The sequence below is a fragment of the Tenebrio molitor genome, chromosome 3, assembly GCF_963966145.1.
Source record: "Tenebrio molitor chromosome 3, icTenMoli1.1, whole genome shotgun sequence".
In the NCBI taxonomy this organism is placed as follows: domain Eukaryota; kingdom Metazoa; phylum Arthropoda; class Insecta; order Coleoptera; family Tenebrionidae; genus Tenebrio; species Tenebrio molitor.
Genome location: NC_091048.1, coordinates 5,542,656 through 5,563,702, shown reverse-complemented (window position 1 = coordinate 5,563,702; position 21,047 = coordinate 5,542,656). Strand labels below are relative to the sequence as shown.

The following is a 21,047-nucleotide window of genomic DNA, read 5'->3' as shown; positions in this document are numbered from 1 at the left end:
AAATATTTCAAACTTGAGCGGAAAAGTTGACACTTTTTCGCATTCACGGTGAGTTTCGCGTCTCGAAGACGTCGTATCACCTCCCTCAAAACTTGTACGTGTTTCTCGAATGTCGGGGCGATAATGATTAGATCGTCCAGGTAAACAAAGACGTGAGGTTCTAGTTCAGGTCCGAAAATTCTGTCCATGAGACACTGCTGCCTCTGGGCTGCGTTTGTCAGTCCGAACGGTAATACGTTAAAATGAAAAAGACCTCTGCCGGGAATCGCAAAAGCTGTCTTCGGCCTAGACTCTGAATCTAACGGGATTTGCCAAAAAGCGTTCTTGAGATCGATCGAACTGATGTACTTTGCTCCTCGCAACATACTGAGAATCCTGTCGACACGCGGTAATGGGTAACTGTCACGTTTTGTCACGGCATTGAGCCTGCGACCGTCAAAGCAAAGTCGGTATTCACCGGAAGATTTCTTTACTAACAAAATTGGAGAAGACCACGGACTGTCAGAAGGCGATATGACATTGTTCTCGAGCATGCGGTCAATTTCTTTGTTGACTTCCGCAAGCATGTACGGAGACCACCAATACGGACGTTGTTTGATCGGCAATGCTTCTCCCGTGTCGATTGTGACTGTCATTTTGTGTGTCCTCCCTAACTTTCCGTCGTTGCTCAACAAATCTAAATTTTTCCGGATGATCTCGGTGATCTCATGCCGATCCGCGCCACACTCCGTCACCGCGTCACATTCTGGTACTCTTACGATATCCGACGCAACTTCAATTTTGTGACCCGCGAAATCTATCTTGAGTCCGAATAATCTACAAAAGTCGCACCCTAATATGACGCTATGCTGAAGATCTGGCACGTAGTAGACACGAATTCGCCGTCTCGACGAGTCTAACACTGCTTCTAGTTCGATAGCTTTGGTTACCGGATGTTGTTTTCCGTCGGCAGTTCTGATGGTTTTTAGCCGAGATGGGAAAGTTTTTCCACCTGCGCGAAAATGAATTAAATCGGCTCCTTTTCCACCAACTATAGTGCAATTCGAACCGGAATCCACGAGTCCTTCAGTTTCCTTATTGTTTAGACGCAGTCTGATAAATGGCCTATTGTCATTGGTTTTGCTGACGAAAATGGAAGCGGAATTTGCCCGAGAAGGCTTGCAAAACTCTTTGACTTCGTCTAACCAAGCGTTCCACTGGGTGTCCGTACGTTTCGCGATGATCGATGCGTTTACATCGGCCTTGGGATGTTTTAGGAACGTAGCACGGCCGCAAGTCTGCCGCGTCCCTACTGCGCGTTTCCCGACGGATTGCACTTTTTGCAGGTCGCCAAGGTGACGTCTGGCTCCCCACAACGGTAGCAAAACTGCTTTCTTTTCAGTCGACAGTTCATGAACGAATGATTCGGCTGTTGACAATTCCAGCACTTGAACGACCTGGAGGACGAACTCGCGGGTTCACTCCGTCTGGCTGAATTGCCTGAGGGTTCCTTCACGACGATGGCGCGTGGACTCGCTTTCGCGGGTTCGCTCGCCCGAACATATGCCAACTCTGGCTCCAACACGCAAGATGACTTGGGTGCAGCGCGATGTTTCTGCCGCAAAGCCGATAACTCCTCCACTTTTTTGCACAACTTAATCAACTCCGGTACGGTGACAACTTCGGTGATGCTAAGCTGGTTAAGGTAACATGGAAGCAAATTCCTCCGAATCGTCTTTACCTTGGTTATCTCCGCCGGTGGTCGACTAAGTCTAGCAAAAAGCGTCTCCATAACCGCAACGTAAATGGTTATCGACTCGCTTTTGCCCTGAAGCCTGCCCTTGATTTCGTCCCACAACAATTCATCGAAATCCGGTGGAAGAAATTCCTGTTTCAACAACTGAACCACTTCGTCCCAATCGCTCAATCTGCTCCGAACAGAACGATACCAAATCAGCGCTTTGCCGCTAAAGAGATCAATGGCCGCGTTAAAAAGGTCCCTGTTGGTTGCGTTTCGCGCTACCGACAGTTCCTCTACCCGTTCCAAGAACTGGTTCACCGTCATTCCATTTTCCTCCCCGTTGAAAGATACGCCCCAGGTGTGAATTGGCACTAGTTTCGGTTCCGGAGATCTCGCGTGAGGGTGCACGTAAATGGGAGTAGTCGCGACGACTGGTGGCGCTTCCACCGTAACCGGGCTCGCTTCTGCTGCCTTGTCGTGAAGATCAGCTTCGAGCAACAAACATGTCGCGTACGCCTCATTTCTATACTCCGCATCTCGCTCGCGTCTCATTCGCCGAATGCGAAATGAAAGGTGCGTTAGACGGGTCTTCAACCGTTTGAAGATCATGTCTTCCGCCGTTCCTTCAAATTCTGTCAAAATCGTGCGTATGCTCTCAAGGGTGTCCTCAATGGCCTGGACCTCGGTGTCGTGATCATACTCTGCGTCATGAAGTGACAGAAAGTATTCGTCCGGTCGACCTAGTTCTTTGGACAGAGCTCTCGCTAACAGTTTCCTCTTATCGTCCTGGTTTCGGCTAGTCGTGATGCCGCGTATACGCAATTCATACGTCAGCTCGTCAGCTAGTAAATGCTTGACCTTGAATTGTTCGTCCATTTTGACGAAGACTCACCGCGATTCCACGGGTCGGTAACGCAATAAAAACGCCGGTCAAAACACTACCAAAAAACAGCGCGCAACACGATAGTCGATTCCGAGAAAAGGTTTTTGTCGTCGAGGGTACAAGATAAGACCGCTACTCAAACAATGAATTCGCCGCTAAATTTCCGCTTCTCATTAACACACAATCAAAAAATTCAACTTTCAATAAACCTTTACCAACTCCCTTTGCTCCGATTGAAAAAAGTGACTGAGCCTCAATGAAGATGAACGATAAACGAAAATTTGTGGTTGCTCCAAAAAATCGAGCCCCACGTTGGGCGCCAAAATTTGTGTGACCAAAAGTTGGCCAGTGACAGCTCCGGGCTCCCAGGGGGTTTTTCGGGGCAGAGGGCGTGGGTTCGGATTTTTAAAAAAATGGGCGCCAGGCAGCTATTGTCTTGAGCTGGTTGTTGCTTGTCCAGCTGCCGGGACAAGTGCTCAGATCTTACTCGTCGAAGGTAAGTAAAAGCAAACGCTTTCTGATCGTTAAACAAATTTTGGTTTATTCGGTTACTGCAAAATTATCCACAGAACAGTATTTGGTGGTTCGGTACTGGTTCACACGAATGCGATAATGGTTCGCTTGTAACTACTAGATGAAAATTGAAAGATGCGGAACCAGTACTTTTTGGTGGCCTTAATATCTACTTTGGTCGTAACCAGAAAAGCTTTTCTTTCACATGTGACCGAATCTTAAACTAAACATGATATTCTTCGACGAAATAAAAGATGTTTTGATTCCTGATGAGGAACCTCCCGAACTTAGACTTCCTTCTGATCGAGCTAATTATTCAATGTAAACTTAATGAAACCCAAGGTCAAGATTGGGGTGTCACCTTGACAAAAAGTTAAAATTGATCCTGATAGGAAAGTTTAAATCGGTGAAGTTCCGAAACGTTAAATTTGACTGAAATTTCTTTAAGTTGACACTGGAGATTGAATGAAAAGGTTCTTACAAAAAAATTCTAAACATTTGCAAAGTTTCAAAAAAATTTAGTGAACATACAAAAATTATGAAAGCGAGAAGCGAGAAATTCGAGGCGTTCCTAAATTTTGCAATGCCGCGGTAAAAAAATATGGCGACTTAGCTTTATGACGGGTCTGTTGTCTCCTCGAATAGCGTCCTTTTGACTTGCGGTGTGACCTTGGCGATACGGTGCTCAAAATAAACGATCGCCTCTGCGAACGATGTTCTCCAAAATGGTCGCCTCCTGCGAACGATCTGGCTACGAATCGCCCTGCGAACGATCTGGCTACGAATCGCCCTGCGAACGATCTGGCTACGAATCGCCCTGCGAACGATCTGGCTACGAATCGCCCTGCGAACGATCTGGCTACGAATCGCCCTGCGAACGATCTGGCTACGAATCGCCCTGCGAACGATCTGGCTACGAATCGCCCTGCGAACGATCTGGCTACGAATCGCCCTGCGAACGACCCCTAACGAATTGTCGTTAGTGTTGTGAAAATCGGAAGATTCGGTAATTACCTTTCAGCGAAAAAGGGGGTTCTTGGCGCTAAATCGAAGTCCTTCCGGCACTCCTTTACTCAAAAATTTTCGGTACTCTAAAGTTGCGATACGGTACTGGATCAATTCATCCAAACGGGATTGACTCTAAACTGGATCGAACCACCCCTAATACATGGTCTTAGTGAAATGAATTCAAAATTGAACGATAATTACCTCTATAGTGCGAGGGGTCACTCGACCACGAACTCTAAAAGGCGCTTCGCTGGCGTCGCTTCGACGGCTCTCGACGAAGTGTCCGACTTCCGCATTTTTAATCTCGGTACCGCAGTCCCATAAATCGCGAAAATCGTCACGCGCGCGATTCTCGACCTTATTCAGTTGTGCTATAAGGCGGGCTGCGCTTGCGTGGTACTGTGCAATCAAAAATGTGCATTTCCGGTGGTACTACACGTGCGCGTGTCATGACAGGTGGACCGTCATGGCGTCGGTTTGTTTACCTCGAAATTATACCGAGCGGGAGAATTCAGATTTTGGACGGTATTGTGTCGGTAAGTCGTGCACGTCTATCCTGATGTTAATTGCCGTAACTCGCAGGTCAAAAAAAAAGGACAGGAAGAAAGATGGGGTTGAAAAGAAGGAGATGACTTTCCGGCAAGTTACTAAAGAGGAAAAGGGACCCAACATTGCCGTACGGTCACCTATCGCTGAGAAGAGAAGAAGAGAAAGTGAAGAGAAAGAGAAAGTGAAAGTGGGGTTCTGAAAGATAGGTTGCAGCTCGCCAACCTAGAGGCGTGAGGCCACCTCAGCCTGACATTTGCGGGGGTAACATGTGTTCTTCCAGCCCCCCCGTGGTGGCTGGCACAAATGACTCTAAATTGAAACTTTCCGCTTCTGGAATGAGCGACGTAAAAAACTTGAAGGCAGGGTGGGCGCGTCGCGCTGCCAAATGCCGTGCGTTAACTGCTAGTTCCGGGTCTTCGAACTGCGATCTATTAGCCCCGCGAGCATAAGTAGGACCTCGTGGCCTCCTACTCCGGCCAATCGCCATTGTGGCGTTTCGTAACGCTACAAAGTATAAGCAGTTTACCTATTCATTTTCAGAATCTAACCCCCAATCGTCTTCCGAATATGATTCTACGAAACAGGAATGTCCTCAATTGGTAGATTTCCCATCAATTTTTTCCAGTCCTCTCTAAGCAGTTCCTCGTAGTGACGAACCCATATATTAAAAGAAAATACCTCGAATATGATGTGTGCATCTTTACTGCAATTTAGCATGGTCGGTTTTTCTGGCTGCATTTCTTCACGTAATCTAATCATAGCCAATTTTTCTCGTTGTGTTAGATTCTTGTTTTCGGAAACTCATTTAACTTTGTATTTTTATTTCATTGTAATTGCGGCTTCATTAGCGCAAGCGCCTTCACATCAAAATGACTGACATACAGTTGACATTTTACGTTGCCAATCTAATAACTATGAAATAACCAGTGGCTTATACCAACATGACAACAGTTTGACAATTGATTTAAAAAAAATGGATGATGAGACTTTATTTTAAAGTTAATGTACTGAAACAGAAAGAGTTGCTGAGTTATGTTATGATCTTATTTTTCGCAAAACACAATGGGCCGTATCACCCTTATTAAATTTAATCATGACTCTAATTACCTTGGTGACGAACTCGTCTCTTTCTCGCAGGTTATAATTGCATAAATCTATATCGTTTTATGTTTACTTTAATCACGATTTTAGTTAACGGCAACTTTAATAACGGTGTCGTGATACGGCCCAATCTCTCCAAAGACCTAGATACTATTTTTAAACTATAGAAATACATAAATGTCAAATTTAAACTTGATTGTACTCAGATTATTGGAGTATCTAATTTCATTCAATTTATTCTATGTACTGTCGTGAGCAATAAATTTTGGTCGTCAATGTCATTTCAAAATTTTGTTAGATTGTCACTAATTTAAAAAATTTCCCTGTCTGATTATGCCCACGTCAACAAAGTGTCAAAAAATTGAGAAAAAAATGACAATTAATCATACAACATGATGATAGGTTATGATATTTGCGACTGTTTTACAATGGAGCATTTTCAATTGCGTCAAAGAATGACCTTGACGACCAAAATTTATTGCTTGCGACTGTACTTTAAGATTTTTAAAAGCAAATTTAAATAACATTTTAATTTTTTTGCCAGTTAGATAAGCAATTCTTTATAAGCTCCACCAAAACTAGCGCCGTAGAATCCACTGGAAATTTATATCTTTCTCTTTACGCCGTTTGCTTAGTTCGTCTTGAAACATATATGGTCAACCACTTAAGCATTTCCAAAAGAGAGAATTCCTCATTACTGTTAATAAATTCCTCAATCTGTAAGAAGCATTAGTGCACGGACATCTTAATATAGTATCTGTGTTTTTGACATTTTTGATTATGCAATACGTCTAGCTTCAGATCAACAAACAGCCGTAATGAAGTCATCGTGCTTACGTTATTTGCAAACACACAGACTTTACGATCTGCAAACATGAAAGAGTTCAATCAAGCTGTCAAATTTTATTTATCCTTGGAACACAAGAAGACGGATATAAGCGTGCCCCCAACCTCCACAAATTTAATCATATTGATAGGATTTCTATCAAGGGTTTGGGGTTTTATCAGTCTGAGCAAGAAGCACGCTTTCATTATCCACTTGAACACCCAATTTATCGCACGTGGTGCTATAAAATATCGAATGAACAACATAAAGTTTTAGGTGCTGTAAAATCTATTTGAACCGAGAATTTTACGATTTTCCGTTTGTTACCTTTTAAATTAAACTGGCACCTGATGACGGAGTTTGCTTTACAGAGGTGTACAGATGTGAGAATTGTCGGCAATAAACACGACATCTAGTTTGTGCTTACTTTGTATGTACTTTAAAAAATGCAAATTGAAAATACAAAGATATTAAAAAATAAAACGTTTTTATGATGACTGTAAGTTGATAGAGAAGGAAAGAAGCTTCTGTTTATACAGGGTGAGTCGGGAGGAACGGCCGAAACTCCATGAGTATATTTACTCGTGAAAATAATGTTAAAAAACCCATCCGATTTTCACTCACTCACTCACCTTGTATATCAATATATGAATTATTACTTATTAGCTTCTGTACAGTTGAGTTATTTTAATTACAATTAATGGGCGTTGCACAATTACATTTTTGTTATTACTTTCACCAGCAATTCACTAAGTACTCATTTATAATTATAATGTAATATTAGGTATATCGGGTGTTCATTTAAATTTATCCTCAAAGTTGAGAATAAATTTAAATGAACTATACATAATGTAAAAATAATCAATAAAAGAAAGAAAACTATAACTTAAGAAAGAAACAGTAAAGAATAGGGATGAAAAACAACAATATAAACAAATGCAGAAACAAGAAAAGACCAAGGCACGATTTTCCATTGAAACTAAAGTTTTTGGATCTTATATTAGTGATATACACTGAGGACAAAAAATTATAAATATTGCTAGATCTAATAGAAAATGGAAACTAAATGTAAAATGAAAATGTATTCCATAAAGCCAACAATTATCATGTTTATTTTATCATTGGATTCTCAACTGAATATTTGGTATTTAGATGCTGGAACCTTAGCTGATTACCCAGAAATCATTTTGTCCGACTTTAAGGAAGTTATCAATTTATCCAGGAAATTGATCTTGTATTAAAATTTAACAAATACGAGATCTTTTGCTGTTCTGGAGACACTTAAGAGTCATAAAGGAATTTCAAAATTTAGCACCAGGCATTAAAATTTGTGACTGAGGAAGTTTATCTCTTTTAGGCTCTCCAATCTTTGACCAAAGTTTCAAAAAAACTATCGAAAAAACTATAATTACAGTTGAAAATATTTTAAACAAAGCTGAACAACTCCATTTTGCAAATTTTTTAAAGTCTTCTTTAGAAAGAATACTTAATTTACGTTTAACTGATTTACAATGGTGTCAGTCCACTCTACCAATTAGATTTGGTGAACTGGGAATTCGCCGCATTTCCGATATTTGCCTCCCTGCTTTCCTATCTTCAATTCGTGGTGTTAAAAAGCTTGTTTCTTTATTACTAAATTTCTGATGAAGCTTTAGCGGTCTAGGATGTAGAAAATAAGAACGAAAGACCAACAATTCCACAATTTCAGAAGAATTTGGATAATATCAATATCTCTTGGATAACACTTCCTTCCTTCTTCCTTGTACATACCTACACCTCATATTTGCAAATGTAATGCGAAAGTTGACGAAATTGGCATCCACAGTCCAAGTTGTTCCAAAAGCAGTGGTAGATTTTCCAGACGCACTGAAATTAATTCTATTATCAACCGGTCTTTGACTTCTATTCATGTTAATTCAACTTTAGAACCAAACGAACTGTCTGGGGATGATGGAAAACGCCCAGATGGGAATGAACTTTAGTACCATGGATTAAAGGTCAGGTTTGGGACGTTACTGTTGTAGATACACTTGCAGTTACGTTTTGAAAACGTAAGTTTCAGGTTTTGCCGCTGAAATGGCTTGCAAACGCAAACATAGCAAATATAGGATTTAGCCTTTGAAACCTTAAGCCCTTGGTGCAAAGAAGCCATCGATTTCATTAATGTCATCGGAAACCGACTTACTGCGGAATTAGGCGATTCAAAATCAAAGAAATTCCTTTTCGAGAGGATTTCCCTTGTCATTCAACGTGGAAACGCTGCAAGCATTCGGGGCACTTTTCCAGATTCCGCATTATTATCACGAATTTTTGTATTGTAAAACAAAATATTATGTACCAAAGAAATATTTAAAATATTATAAATATAAGTGCTAGAGTTAGAGGTAGAGCTAAGAAAATAGGATTTTGTTGTGTGACAATCCACTGAGAAGGAATAAAAGCGACAAGGGGTCCATTTAAATGAAAAAGTCAATATAACTCGAAAAAATTAAAACTCAAAGAAGAAGACTGTGTCTACAAAATCTGATGTTACTATAAATTCCTTGTAAGATGAAAGAAGAAAGAGATTTTAAACAAAAAATTCTACGATTTTTTAAGATTTTCCACTGGAGATGATTTTTTTTTTTAATCTTTAGATTAATTTATTTAAATTATTACAGTGACAAATCGTTAGAATGTGGAGGTCAAACACTTGATATATCTGCTATTTATTCTGAATTCAAGATAGTCGCCATGTAAGATTAAGACAGGTGCAAATTTGAGCTATTAGAAAATCCTAATAAAGTCTGTAATTAATCATTAACAATTAACCACTCCCAGTGAAGTATTGCTTGTCTGTTTCTTATTTTCGAATTCTGCTAATTAGCGCGTTTGAAGTCAAACCAAATCCAATCGAATGAAATATTGAAATATTATCATTACCAGTATTCATTAAATGGTAATTGTAGGATTGTTGTCTTTGTACAATAAAACAATATGTTTTCGTTGAAAAAGTTTCTCACATAAAAAAAAAATATGAAAAATCAAAAAAGCTGTAATTTGATGTGCAGTTTTATTACAAACATGATTTTTCAAAAATTATTCACTGAATACATTTTTGGATCCAAAAGAACCAACAAACAAAGCAAATATACCGATCTGTCTAATCACTTTATGTTTTTTAAACATTCATTGTCATCATACATTTCATTTTTTAAATTCTAGAACTGTAGATATAAACCATTCACGATTATTTCAAATTCGGACTATCTATGAAAATCTGACATTTTAGTTGGCAATATTGTGATTTGGCATAATAAATCTATTTTAGGTTACAATTCAACCGAACACTGCTCCCAAGTTGTTACATTTTTTAAATAATTGAACGCATTAGGAACAATAATCGTAAAATTGTAATTGAAATGAAACATACATATTTGTAGGGCAGTTCTGGGTAAATTCTTATTAACTAAATTAATGACGGAATTGACAACAATGCGAATATTTAAAAACGAAACGTCATATGACAGGACCTGACGCCAATCTAACAAAAAAATATCGCGGCCTCCTGCGTGTTTAAAATAATCGTGAACGGCATATACATACTGTAGCACTGTACAGTTGGTTGCAAAAAAAAAACCGGGAACTGTCAGAATAAAATTGACACACTTTTACAATTTTTTTACTGTGTGAAAACTTCTTACAAGAGATAGATTAGAATTATGGTCAAAAGTCAATGACATTTTAAAAAAATATTCGACAGGTATTGTCAAGTAGACAATTAATTGACAAATGAACAAATCCAAATTTACATTAGGAAATTTTTCGTTTCCCGTTTTTCTTGCAACCAACTGTACTGTACCAAGTTATTTTTTTTTTTACTTTTACTTTTACTTTTCCCTGCTTATATGCACTGCAAGAGATTCTCTGTTTTCATTTTGATTCTATTGAGGATTTCTTTTTCTTTCAACATTCTCCTAAGGATCTTACCTTTAGTTATATGCAAAAAAAAGATTTAAATAATTTCTAACGTTTGGTTGAATGCTCTGACATTCCTTGATGTTTATATACATATACAGTCCCAGAACTGCCTCCCCAGAGAAAAAAGGGAGTATTTGGGTATACTCTGTTCACGTACAATGGAGCATTGCTAAATTCGTATTATGTTGGTACCCTGTATCTCACTATGTATTTACGAGACATAATCACATAGCCAAAAAAAAACATTATTTTACTTTGAAACACCCAATCCATCCTGAATTTACTTTAAATGTAATAAACCTGAATTTCAAAGAAAAAAAGTCCTATCTCAAGCGATAATCGAGAAAAGACATCCTAAACTCGACCAGTCGGAGTTGAGCACCGTCAAGGTAGAATGACCGCAGTTTTGCGTTACCGGGATTTCGAAATTCCAAGTAAAGTAAAAAGTTCCTGTGTAAATTGGGCTTTTTTTGGCATGAGTGGGCCAGTTTAAAGCGCGAGTGAAACGAGCGTTTTAAAGGCCCACGAGTGCCAAAAAAGGCCCAATTTGCAGACGAACGAGTTAAATACAACGTTTTTTTTGTTCGACGAGCACCTTGAAGGCCCCAAATGACTTAAAATCTTTAAAATTAGATTGACGTTTTATTTTGACAAATTGTGACATGTATCAAAATCCGTTCACACAGGAGAAAATTCTCACATTCTGACAGTGTCGAACAAAAAAACATTTTTTTGCAGATTTTCGGGTTTTTTCTATTAAAATCGTTGGGTCGTGCAAAAAATAGTATATGCACCTCGGGTAAAAATCATGCACTTCACTCCGTCGGTGCATAATCTACTATTATTTAATAATCTGCATCTTGGAGTCTCTGCTGTCGGCACATGCCTGTTTTCTATGGAGAAGCACTTCTGCGACGGACTGTATACCTATAGTCAGCCAAGCAGGCTCATGGTTTGATTGCATTTTCTTCTTCACTCTTTTCTATTTCCTGTTTGTTCTCCCCAGTCCGTCATTCCCACTCCATTCAGGTGTTTTCCACCATTTGTATCCACTTTAATCTCGGTCTGCCTCTTTTTCTCCTTCCAGTGATTCCCCTGATCAAAGTTTGTTGGTTGTGTCGGTATATCATGTTTAATCTTGCAACATGACCTAACCACTTCATCCTTTGCACCCTTGCTAGATTGCTCATTAATGGTTTGTTGTTCAATTCTAATATTTCTTTGTTTGTACTTCTTTATCAAAATTCTCCTATTCTCTTCCCTCCGCATATTTTCCTTGGTACTTAGGTACTTTCCTTTCGAATATGTCTAGTGCTTACTTTTTCCTTTAACTGAGTTTCCATGCTTCACTGTTAGGTATTATAAGTAACTCTCGACCTTATTATCGTTTTATGTAACCTTTATTTCACATTCCTTGAGATACCCTTTGATTTCCTTGATGTTTAATGCCAATAAATAAAATTTAGTAATGTTGTCAAAAATTTTCATTGATTGTGGTTTTTCTTTTGTTTTACTTGCGTCCCATGGGAGTTTTGTCAGATGACCAGGAGTGCACGCACCGTTAGTACTTGTTAGCCAATTAAAATCGAGTTGAAAATGACCTACTTACGAAGGTGGCAGTAGAAAAAAATCTTTCTTGCACGACCTTTGTATTTTACTTAGTAGTTTTGGTCCCTCAAAAAAAGTGAAGTAGCACTTTTGGTTTCTCGGATTTCAAGGTAATTTAAATTCATTTATTGATAGTGGGATTGTCACGTTAACATGATGTGTCAAGGTAACAATAAAATTTATAAGGAAGAAAATTAAAAGTATCCTTGCAAAACACAATACAAAATATTCAAAAGAACAAAAGTGAATAATATGTACTTATAACGGGTGACTATTAAAATTTTCACTTGGAGTTGGCTTTGAACGAGTTTTTATTTTTTCTGTTACTTTAGAAGACACACGCAAGAACGAACGACAAATGTCAGTCAGTACAATTAAAACATAACCAAATTAAGAGAAAAAACATTTATTGAAATGTCAAACTTGTCAGCATCTAAGGTGCAACGGAAAACAAAGAATGATCCATAGCCAACCCTAAGTAAAAATTTTAATAGTCACCCGTTATTTACTGTTCATATTAATATTTACATTTGTGTTACACTCATTGTAGTATCCACTTATATCGAGTAGTGTCATGTAGACAGTTATGATCAAGAAGAAAAACCTAGTGTGTTTTATCCTTTTGTACAAATTTCTTTTTGCACCACCATTAAAAAAATTGATGCTCTTCAATCAATATCATGCGTCTAAAATGGGCCCTTTTTCACAAGTTTGGAGAACTTAATTTTTTTATTTATAAGCGTCTTTAAACGTCTATATTTTTTATCTCCAGATCGATGTAATATCTTGTTTACAGTACTCATTCTAATGCCCAAGAGATTCATAATTATTCTACAAGGTGATTCACGAGTAATAATGAGCCCGACGGAATTGAAAACGCAACCCACAATACATTTGGAACGTAAAGCTGGATATAGACATGGTAAATATCCAGCTTCACCTTCCAAATGTATTGTGGGTTGCATTTTCACTTGCGTCGGGATCATTACTACTCGTGAAACACCTTGTATAGTGAATCGTTGCCGTTTTAATATATCCTTAACACATAAGTTTAGATAACTAGAAATTGCTTTCCCTTCACACGCTTCAATACTAAAAGAAACGCTCTTCTCAATTTAATTTTGGAATATCAACTAGAAAAATCTCTAAAATCAAAAACCAAATCGATTTTTTTGTCTTATTAGATTCATGTTTCCAAAACCAACATCTAATCAAATGATGCTTGTCCACATTCAAGAGCGTTTCTTGTAACTTTAATACCATGACCACTTCGTTATTCAGACGTATCGATTATGGAACATGAGTAAGATATCATAGATAATTTACAGTGTCCGCCTAACATCGAATTCAGGAAGCCTGGAATGAAATACCGCAGCTAGATCCTGATAACCTGATGGTTCGACAAGTTGCAAACTTCAAGAGATGGTGGTGGTACCACTCATTGTTGATTATCTTTCGTTTGTCTTGTTCTTTTTTGGTTGAATTGTTTACCCGTTTTTGAGTCCGCAATTGGTACCCAGAAAGTGGTCAAAGTGGTGAACAAATTTGTCACTTTTAGTAGTTCCATTTATCGCTCTTATTTCTCTTCTTGTTGCTTATTACCTAACACCACCATCTAACCCTGCTAATTTTCTGCTTGTGTGAAAATCGTTGCCAAATCGACAAAAACTTTTACTTTTTGTGACATTTCCTTTGCACGCATTCGCAACTAGAATCCTTTCGAAACCCAGCAGGATAAGACGTAAACTAGCTGCATCCTATTGTTTTTATTCGATTGCGATTGCCTTCCATTTGGTCTGTGACTCGGTGTCCACAACCACCCATTGTGTGCCTGGGTGAGGACGCGTACGTACCAGAGCGGTCTCGTGGGATTCCTACGTCATTACCCACGTGCAGTAACACGCAGAACGTAGCCGCAACATGTACAACATATACTGAGAAAGGATGCTGTCGACGATTCCCGCGGTATCACAGAGAAAGCGAGCGACTGCCACACGAATGCGACCTAATAAAAAAACGACACCACCGAAGAGCTAACTCCACGTACGGACGATCCGGTAGGCATGCGAATTGCATTTTTGCAGTTTCGACCGCGGCTTGCAGTCTGACTCTCATCTCCGAAGGTATGCGCGCAGGACCGGATTTTCTTCAGCCTAAAAGTCCCGATCCCAAACTCACCATTACGAGTAATGACGTCTTCCATTATTACGTTCGTTGTTTTATTGGCTTGCCGGAGCCGAACCGGCAAAAAGCGGGGCCATTATTTTTGGCGGACGGTGTAATGTGTACCGTAAAGTGGGGCTATTTTCTACACTTGTTTCAATTCGGCCGATCGATGCTTAACAGATGTACTTTAAGGTAATTACAGTAACTGTGTATGCTTATCCAACTTGAATCTTTTGTACTCATTAGTGAGAACACAGCGAAATGATCACCGGTAATATCTTTCGTGCATCTAAAATAATCGAGACAATCGAAAAGGTGTTTCATGGGAAATTTAGTATTTTTTAAAATGACAACTACTCAAATAAATAAAAAGATATAGATTGTTTTTTATTTTCTTCCTTTACTGCAACCTGTTGGTAGTAGTCTGCACTATATCCTGCACTTATTCTCCTTTTCTTTTTATTCCTGTCTCTCGAATACAATTCTTCATTTCTCTCCTTGTTTAATCTTATTTTCAAATAACAAACATAATTTACCGATACTTTCTGCATTTAAAAGTGTCAACAAAACCATTAAGACCTTCACATTGCAGATTATCTAAGTCATCTATGAAATTGAAAACAGATGAAACAATAACTCTGAGTAAACGCATTTACATCCCGACAGAAGTATAATTGCGAAAATTGTTATAACATGTTATTCATGTCTACAAGAAGTATCGTGCGTTCATTTAAATTTATACTCAAAGTTGGCGTTGAAGAATCGATTGTGAACGCACTACGGATTACGGATCACGAATCAACTGTTTAAATCTGACGTTTTTACACGAGTGGTGCATTCACAATCGACTCTTCAACGCCAACTTCGAGGATAAATTTAAATGAACGCCCGATACATATGAGATATTACGTTGTTGTAAAATATATTTCAATCAGGGAAAAACAAACTTGCTAAAAAACTAATTAGTTTCACTTTATTGTTTTCGATGTGGACAATAGAAAATAATCCGACCTTGCAAAACTTGGCCACTGTGATTCTAACGTCAACGATCCTGCCGGAAATTGTTTGACTGTCAAGCTGTGACAGCACAGGTGCTTTCGTCAAACTCGCCGTTACCAACCGTCGCAGTAAATTCTCTTTAGTGACGCTTAAATCCCCAAAAAAGCACGACCGCATTCACCGCTTTGTACTTGTCAAAGTCGTCCGAAATCAGATCGGTTCCAGTCGTAAACTTACCTCTTTTTAATTAGCTTGGCGTAATCGGTAAATTTCAACACGCACCTGTTTTATTACAGTAGGCCATGAAATTGTTACTGAAGTGTGAAAAAAACTGATCCGTCAAGTGTGCATCCGCTTTCCTGTCATGACAACTGTCAAATTGCCCTAATTTAATTCGGGAAAAAACCACAATGACCGGCTGACAGGCTTGATTTATCGTGCTTGACAAAAATATTAAATTATCGAGAACTCGTTCGCCGTAATGAGGATCATTTGAGGGAATTACTTCTCCAGATCATGATCGTAGCGGTGCCGCTGCATGCCGGACAAATTGATTCCAGATCATTTCCGGGATTGACTGAATGCATTCCGTATCTCCGATCAAATTATTATTTTCATGCGATTCACAATAAAATTAATCTTATCATAATTAATACTTACGCTGCATTAACTCTTCATATTTTATTAACGTTGCAACTGCAAACATTTTTAACAAAGCTCAGTAGTGGTCTACGATGGACGAAGGTCTCACACTTCCTCTTATCATTCTTTGTGCTTTGGCACTAGATCCAACAGTACCTAATTTACTTCTAAACGACGTTATTTAAATTGACAAATATTTTACAGATGTGTGATAAAAATGTGGAGGTAAAGAGAGTCGAAATGTGTAATGACACTGTAAACTACCCTTCTAAATTTTTTACTTCTCTTACTACAAGAAATGGTATCCAGTACTTAACTTCTAATTTGACGCTTTCTGAAGAACTTGGTGATAACGTTTTGGTCGGTCAATTTGAGTTTAATGAATGCTTCACTGAAGAAATCATTTTCTAGGTGTTTACGGAAGTTTTTATTGATTCTCCTGGTGTTGGTAAAGTGAGACTTGGTGCAGCAAATGGTACATTTTGTAAAATAACTAGAAAGTATATAGGGCCATTTCTGCATGATTTAGAAAAAGCGGCACAGATTTTGCCTGGCATTTGCCCTATTCCTAAGGTAAATCCAAATATTTTCAAAGTGGTCAAATCTGGTAGGTATAGTGGTTTAAGAATATTATTAGATTCGAGTGAAAATAGTTAAGAAGTCTCAAAAAGAATAGAGCTACAGAGAAAAACTTTATATTTACTTTGTGATAAGAAGGAAGTGAGTAAATTTCGGGAAAAAATCACATTTCAGTATTTACGCTCTTGACCAATGCGTCCAACGCTACACACCAAAGACTATTCAAAACTTGTGCTCATTCGAATTTTAAAACAACGGAAGAAGCATCCGTAATTAACTCCTTTGGAGACTCAGTAAATCATCATCCATTAAAATTATTGCGATTACCGCCTGGTATTTATAAATAGCAACAACTCACTTTAATTTTTATAATTCTGGGGAGAGATTTACAATGGCAATTCATCTTCGTGACATAATTAACACATGAGCAAAAAATACTGCCGGCCGATGCGCAGGTTTAATCCTTGATGGGAAGGAACTTTCACTTGATAAATGTCTTGTCGATGATATTTTTTCTGCTTTAGGGAAAATACCAGATCACGGATTTTCCAATCAACATAAGCAACATGTTTCTGAAAGGACTTCTTCCCTCCGGAAGATTGACCTTTGTTGGTCGATATACGAAACTCAGGACTGGACAGGTTCTCATGTGTTACGAAATAGAAATCGAAGTAACTTAACAATGTGTCAGGACAATTGTTTGTAAAACGACTCTAGTAAATTTGTGTTAGCTGCATTTCATGTTTTGTTCTTTAATATCTGCTTTGCATCTAGCTTAAATAATATCAGTCTGCGGAGTAATAAGACAAACAACGCAGAAAGTGAGGTTAGATTTACCTAAACAGCTGATCCGTGATCCGTAATCCGTTGTGCGTTCACATTCGAGTCTTCAACGCATACTTTGAGGATAAATTTAAATGAATTGAATTAAGAGATTTAAATTTTATATGGTTGAAATGGAGTAATTAGTGAAAAGTGAAGACATTTCTTCATTATTTTAACGAATTATTTCCAACTTAACAAATGAAAGATTTTTAACAATATTCCATCATCTGGTCAGAGGAATGACAAAGAAATAATATCTCATTAGCCGTTAATTATTACAATTCGCCAATAATTGCATCCATCTAAGTACATTATTAGATTGCCACCTGACAGCTTATTACCTTTATCTTTTCTTTAACGATGGAATTACAAAAAAACATAAAACAAGCACTACGAACAAAGTTATCTATGACTGCAAACTTTTTAGCAAAATTGAAGAGTTTGGATTAATTAAGTTTCCAGGACAGCACTTTTATGGAAATTGTGCAGGAAGTGGCCATAAATTAAAAAAATGGCTCATAAAAAATTGTTGTTATTGTATTGACTGCCAGGCCGCACTCGGAGCGCACCACTTGCGCAGTTTTATTGATTCCCTCCCATGCTCCAGGCAAATGCAGACTCCACAGATCACTTCCTCGACCCCGTCCACTGGTGGGAACCTCTTAACTTCACCATGGTGACGATAGACAATCAGACACAAACCGGCATTAATATGTGACCCATTTAGTGCGATCGAACGATGTGGTGTATAGTGTTGGCTTTTTTCTTATCGTTTCTGGTGCATTTTAGTCAAACGAACCCCGACGCGAAGAGGCTCTACGACGACCTCTTGAGCAACTACAACCGATTAATCAGACCCGTCAGTAACAACACGGACACGGTGTTGGTCAAGCTGGGATTGCGACTCTCCCAGCTCATCGAATTGGTGAGGCTTAACCTTTGACCTTTCCATTAAGTACTTTACTTGTGCTTGCAGAATCTGAAGGATCAGATTTTGACCACCAACGTTTGGCTTGAGCATGTGAGTCCGTACGGAGCTATAAAAATTTTTTTCGATAGCTATAATTTTGATGCAGGAGTGGCAGGATCATAAATTCGTCTGGGATCCGGATGAGTATGGAGGAGTTACGGAACTCTACGTCCCATCCGAACATATCTGGCTTCCCGACATAGTGTTGTACAACAAGTGAGCCAACAAACTGTGGGTTGGTAGCATTTTTATTTGGGTTTTACAGCGCTGACGGGGAATATGTCGTTACGACGATGACCAAAGCTGTGCTGAGGCACACGGGGAAGGTCCTGTGGACCCCGCCGGCCATTTTTAAATCTTCCTGCGAGATTGACGTCCGGTACTTCCCCTTCGACCAGCAGACCTGCTTCATGAAATTCGGCTCGTGGACTTACGACGGAAATCAGGTCAGGGTAGCAAATTAAGTCAAAGGTTTTTTCATCCCTCCTGTAATTATTGTCCTCGCTGCATTAGTGCACTCGAGATAAAAAGAAGTACTTTACTTGAAATGCTTTACATGTTGAAAAGGTCGTGAGCTAAGAATATTCTTGTATTCCAGATCGATTTGAAGCACATCAACCAGAAGGTCGGTGAAGACAAAGTGGAGGTTGGAATAGACCTGCGTGAGTACTATCCCAGCGTCGAGTGGGACATCCTCGGGGTGCCCGCCGAGAGACACGAAAAATATTATCCCTGCTGTGCAGAGCCGTACCCAGGTAACAAGTCATTATAGGTGTTGGATTTTCTCATGGGCTGTGACCTTGGAAATATCTGCGCGAAGGCGGGGCGATAAACCAGTTAGAAATCTGTAAATAAAAACTGAAAACGTCGACTACTTTACATGCAAATACGTAGACTCATAGCCCACGAGAAAATCCAAGATCTATACCAAGCAAACATCCACTGAAGATTCTTTTCCAGACATTTTCTTCAACATAACCCTGCGACGTAAAACGCTCTTCTACACCGTCAACTTGATAGTCCCCTGCGTAGGAATATCATACTTGTCGGTCCTCGTCTTCTACTTGCCTGCAGATTCCGGGGAGAAGATCGCCCTCTGCATCAACATCCTCCTCTCCCAAACCATGTTCTTCCTCCTGATATCCGAAATCATCCCGTCGACTTCACTAGCCCTCCCGTTACTAGGAAAATACATTTTATTTACAATGGTTTTGGTAGCTTTGTCTGTCGTCATAACGATCATAATCCTGAATGTACATTATCGCAAACCCAGCACCCACAAGATGGCGCCTTGGGTTCGAAGTTTCTTCATCAAGAGCGTGCCGAAGCTGCTCCTGATGAGAGTCCCCAAAGATTTGCTAACCGAGTTAGCTGCCAATAAAATATCAGCGTGCAGGATGGTGATCAAGAAGCGAGAGCTCGAGTCTATGCCTTCGACTGGATCGTCGTCCTCGAGTTCCTCGAGTTCTTCTAGAAACAGAGCGAGTGGTTGTAACGGTTTGCATTCGTCCTCTACCACGAATAGACTTCGGGGATTCACCGGAACGCTGGGGAGTCGATTGGGGTACAACGGGTTGCCGTCGGTGTTTTCCGGGTTGGACGAAAGCGACTCCGGGACTAGGAAAAAGTATCCATTCGAGTTAGAAAAGGCTATACACAATGTGATGTTTATACAGCACCACATACAAAGACAAGATCAGTTTAATGCGGTAAGTTCTCAAGAGAGTGAAGTACTTTTTGATCTGTTTGTCCACGGTAGGAGGATCAAGATTGGGGCTTCGTGGCCATGGTACTCGACAGACTGTTCCTTTGGATATTTATCATCGCCTCCATCGCTGGTACTTTTGCGATTCTCTGCGAGGCGCCAGCTCTCTACGATGATACCAAACCCATCGACATGGAACTGTCGTCGGTGGCACAACAGCAATTTTTACCGGAACTTGATTTCTAATCAGCAATAAGTTCTAACATCGTCACTGTTCGTCAATATACACAAGTACTTATCAAGTTAGTATGTACTTATTAAGTAATAAAAATATTAACTGAAACCGTCTTTTTCCTGGGAGGGGTCGCAAAATACACCTGAACTATGACCAAGCACTTTTGAGGTAACCTTAATACCAGTCAAGCGAATAAATCTAACAGACCGTTACGATCATGAATTTGCAACTTGTGATTTCCATATATCTTCACGATTATTGTTGATCAATCGATTAATCACAACTGATGCAACCCTTTTCGCCAACAAAAAATTTAGAGTATTCCCTGAAGACTGAAAGGGCTTTGTCGTTAATTTTACATTATGAAGGTCTGGTTGGGGGGCTGAAAGGATGCGTCTCTGGAACTTTTCACTATCAAAATACACAAAAAGCGCTTAAGTTACTAGCTCTGAGGATTACTGAACAGATGATTTATTAAAAAAACGATTAGCACGGTACATTCAGCCCCTAAAGAATGTAAAACGTGTTTTTTTACTATTTATAGAATAGTTATTTGTGTATCAAAGCAAAAAAGTGCATCTTTTTCCCCCGAGTCTGAGTTTTCTGGCCGAGGCGCAGCCGAGGCTTCAAACGGGCGGGGATAAAAGGCACTTTTTGGGAGAAATGCACACAGAGGTGAACTACAAAGCAAAAGACATCACTGGAAAAACTTACAAATTAATCTTTTACCTTTTTCAAGTAGATACATTTATTAATAC

The 21,047-nt window shown here is 39.2% G+C and overlaps 2 protein-coding genes and 1 long non-coding RNA gene across 3 annotated transcripts; 2 read left to right on the top strand and 1 right to left on the bottom strand.

The window, feature by feature from the left end:
• Positions 1-1,288: 1,288 nt before the first annotated feature.
• Positions 1,289-4,533, bottom strand: LOC138125284 (uncharacterized). Its single transcript, XM_069040527.1, has 2 exons — positions 4,326-4,533; positions 1,289-4,277 (listed from the first exon to the last, which is right to left on the bottom strand). Exon 2 carries the CDS (start codon positions 2,594-2,596, stop codon positions 1,289-1,291), a length of 1,308 nt encoding a protein of 435 aa, XP_068896628.1. The 5' UTR covers positions 2,597-4,277; positions 4,326-4,533.
• Positions 4,534-4,564: 31 nt separating this feature from the next.
• Positions 4,565-5,187, top strand: LOC138125287 (uncharacterized). The gene is made up of 2 exons (XR_011157397.1): positions 4,565-4,649; positions 4,707-5,187. It is a non-coding gene; the product is annotated as an uncharacterized lncRNA (long non-coding RNA).
• Positions 5,188-17,949: 12,762 nt separating this feature from the next.
• nAChRalpha2 (nicotinic acetylcholine receptor alpha2) lies at positions 17,950-20,419 on the top strand. Its single transcript, XM_069042132.1, has 8 exons — positions 17,950-18,030; positions 18,169-18,304; positions 18,356-18,400; positions 18,456-18,565; positions 18,615-18,795; positions 18,948-19,104; positions 19,310-20,058; positions 20,109-20,419. Exons 1-8 carry the CDS (start codon positions 17,978-17,980, stop codon positions 20,298-20,300), a joined length of 1,623 nt encoding a protein of 540 aa, XP_068898233.1. The 5' UTR covers positions 17,950-17,977; the 3' UTR covers positions 20,301-20,419.
• The last annotated feature ends 628 nt before the right edge of the window (positions 20,420-21,047 follow it).

What these genes read in the sequence shown, in the direction of transcription:
- nAChRalpha2 (XM_069042132.1), top strand. Translation starts at nt 17,978, where the DNA reads ATGCTCCAGGCAAATGCAGACTCCACAGATCACTTCCTCGACCCCGTC. An exon ending in TCTCCCAGCTCATCGAATTG is followed by an intron (nt 18,305 to 18,355) that starts GTGAGGCTTAAC and finishes TTGTGCTTGCAG; the next exon opens with AATCTGAAGGATCAGATTTT. An exon ending in CCAACGTTTGGCTTGAGCAT is followed by an intron (nt 18,401 to 18,455) that starts GTGAGTCCGTAC and finishes ATTTTGATGCAG; the next exon opens with GAGTGGCAGGATCATAAATT.
- LOC138125284 (XM_069040527.1), bottom strand. Translation starts at nt 2,596, where the DNA reads ATGGACGAACAATTCAAGGTCAAGCATTTACTAGCTGACGAGCTGACG.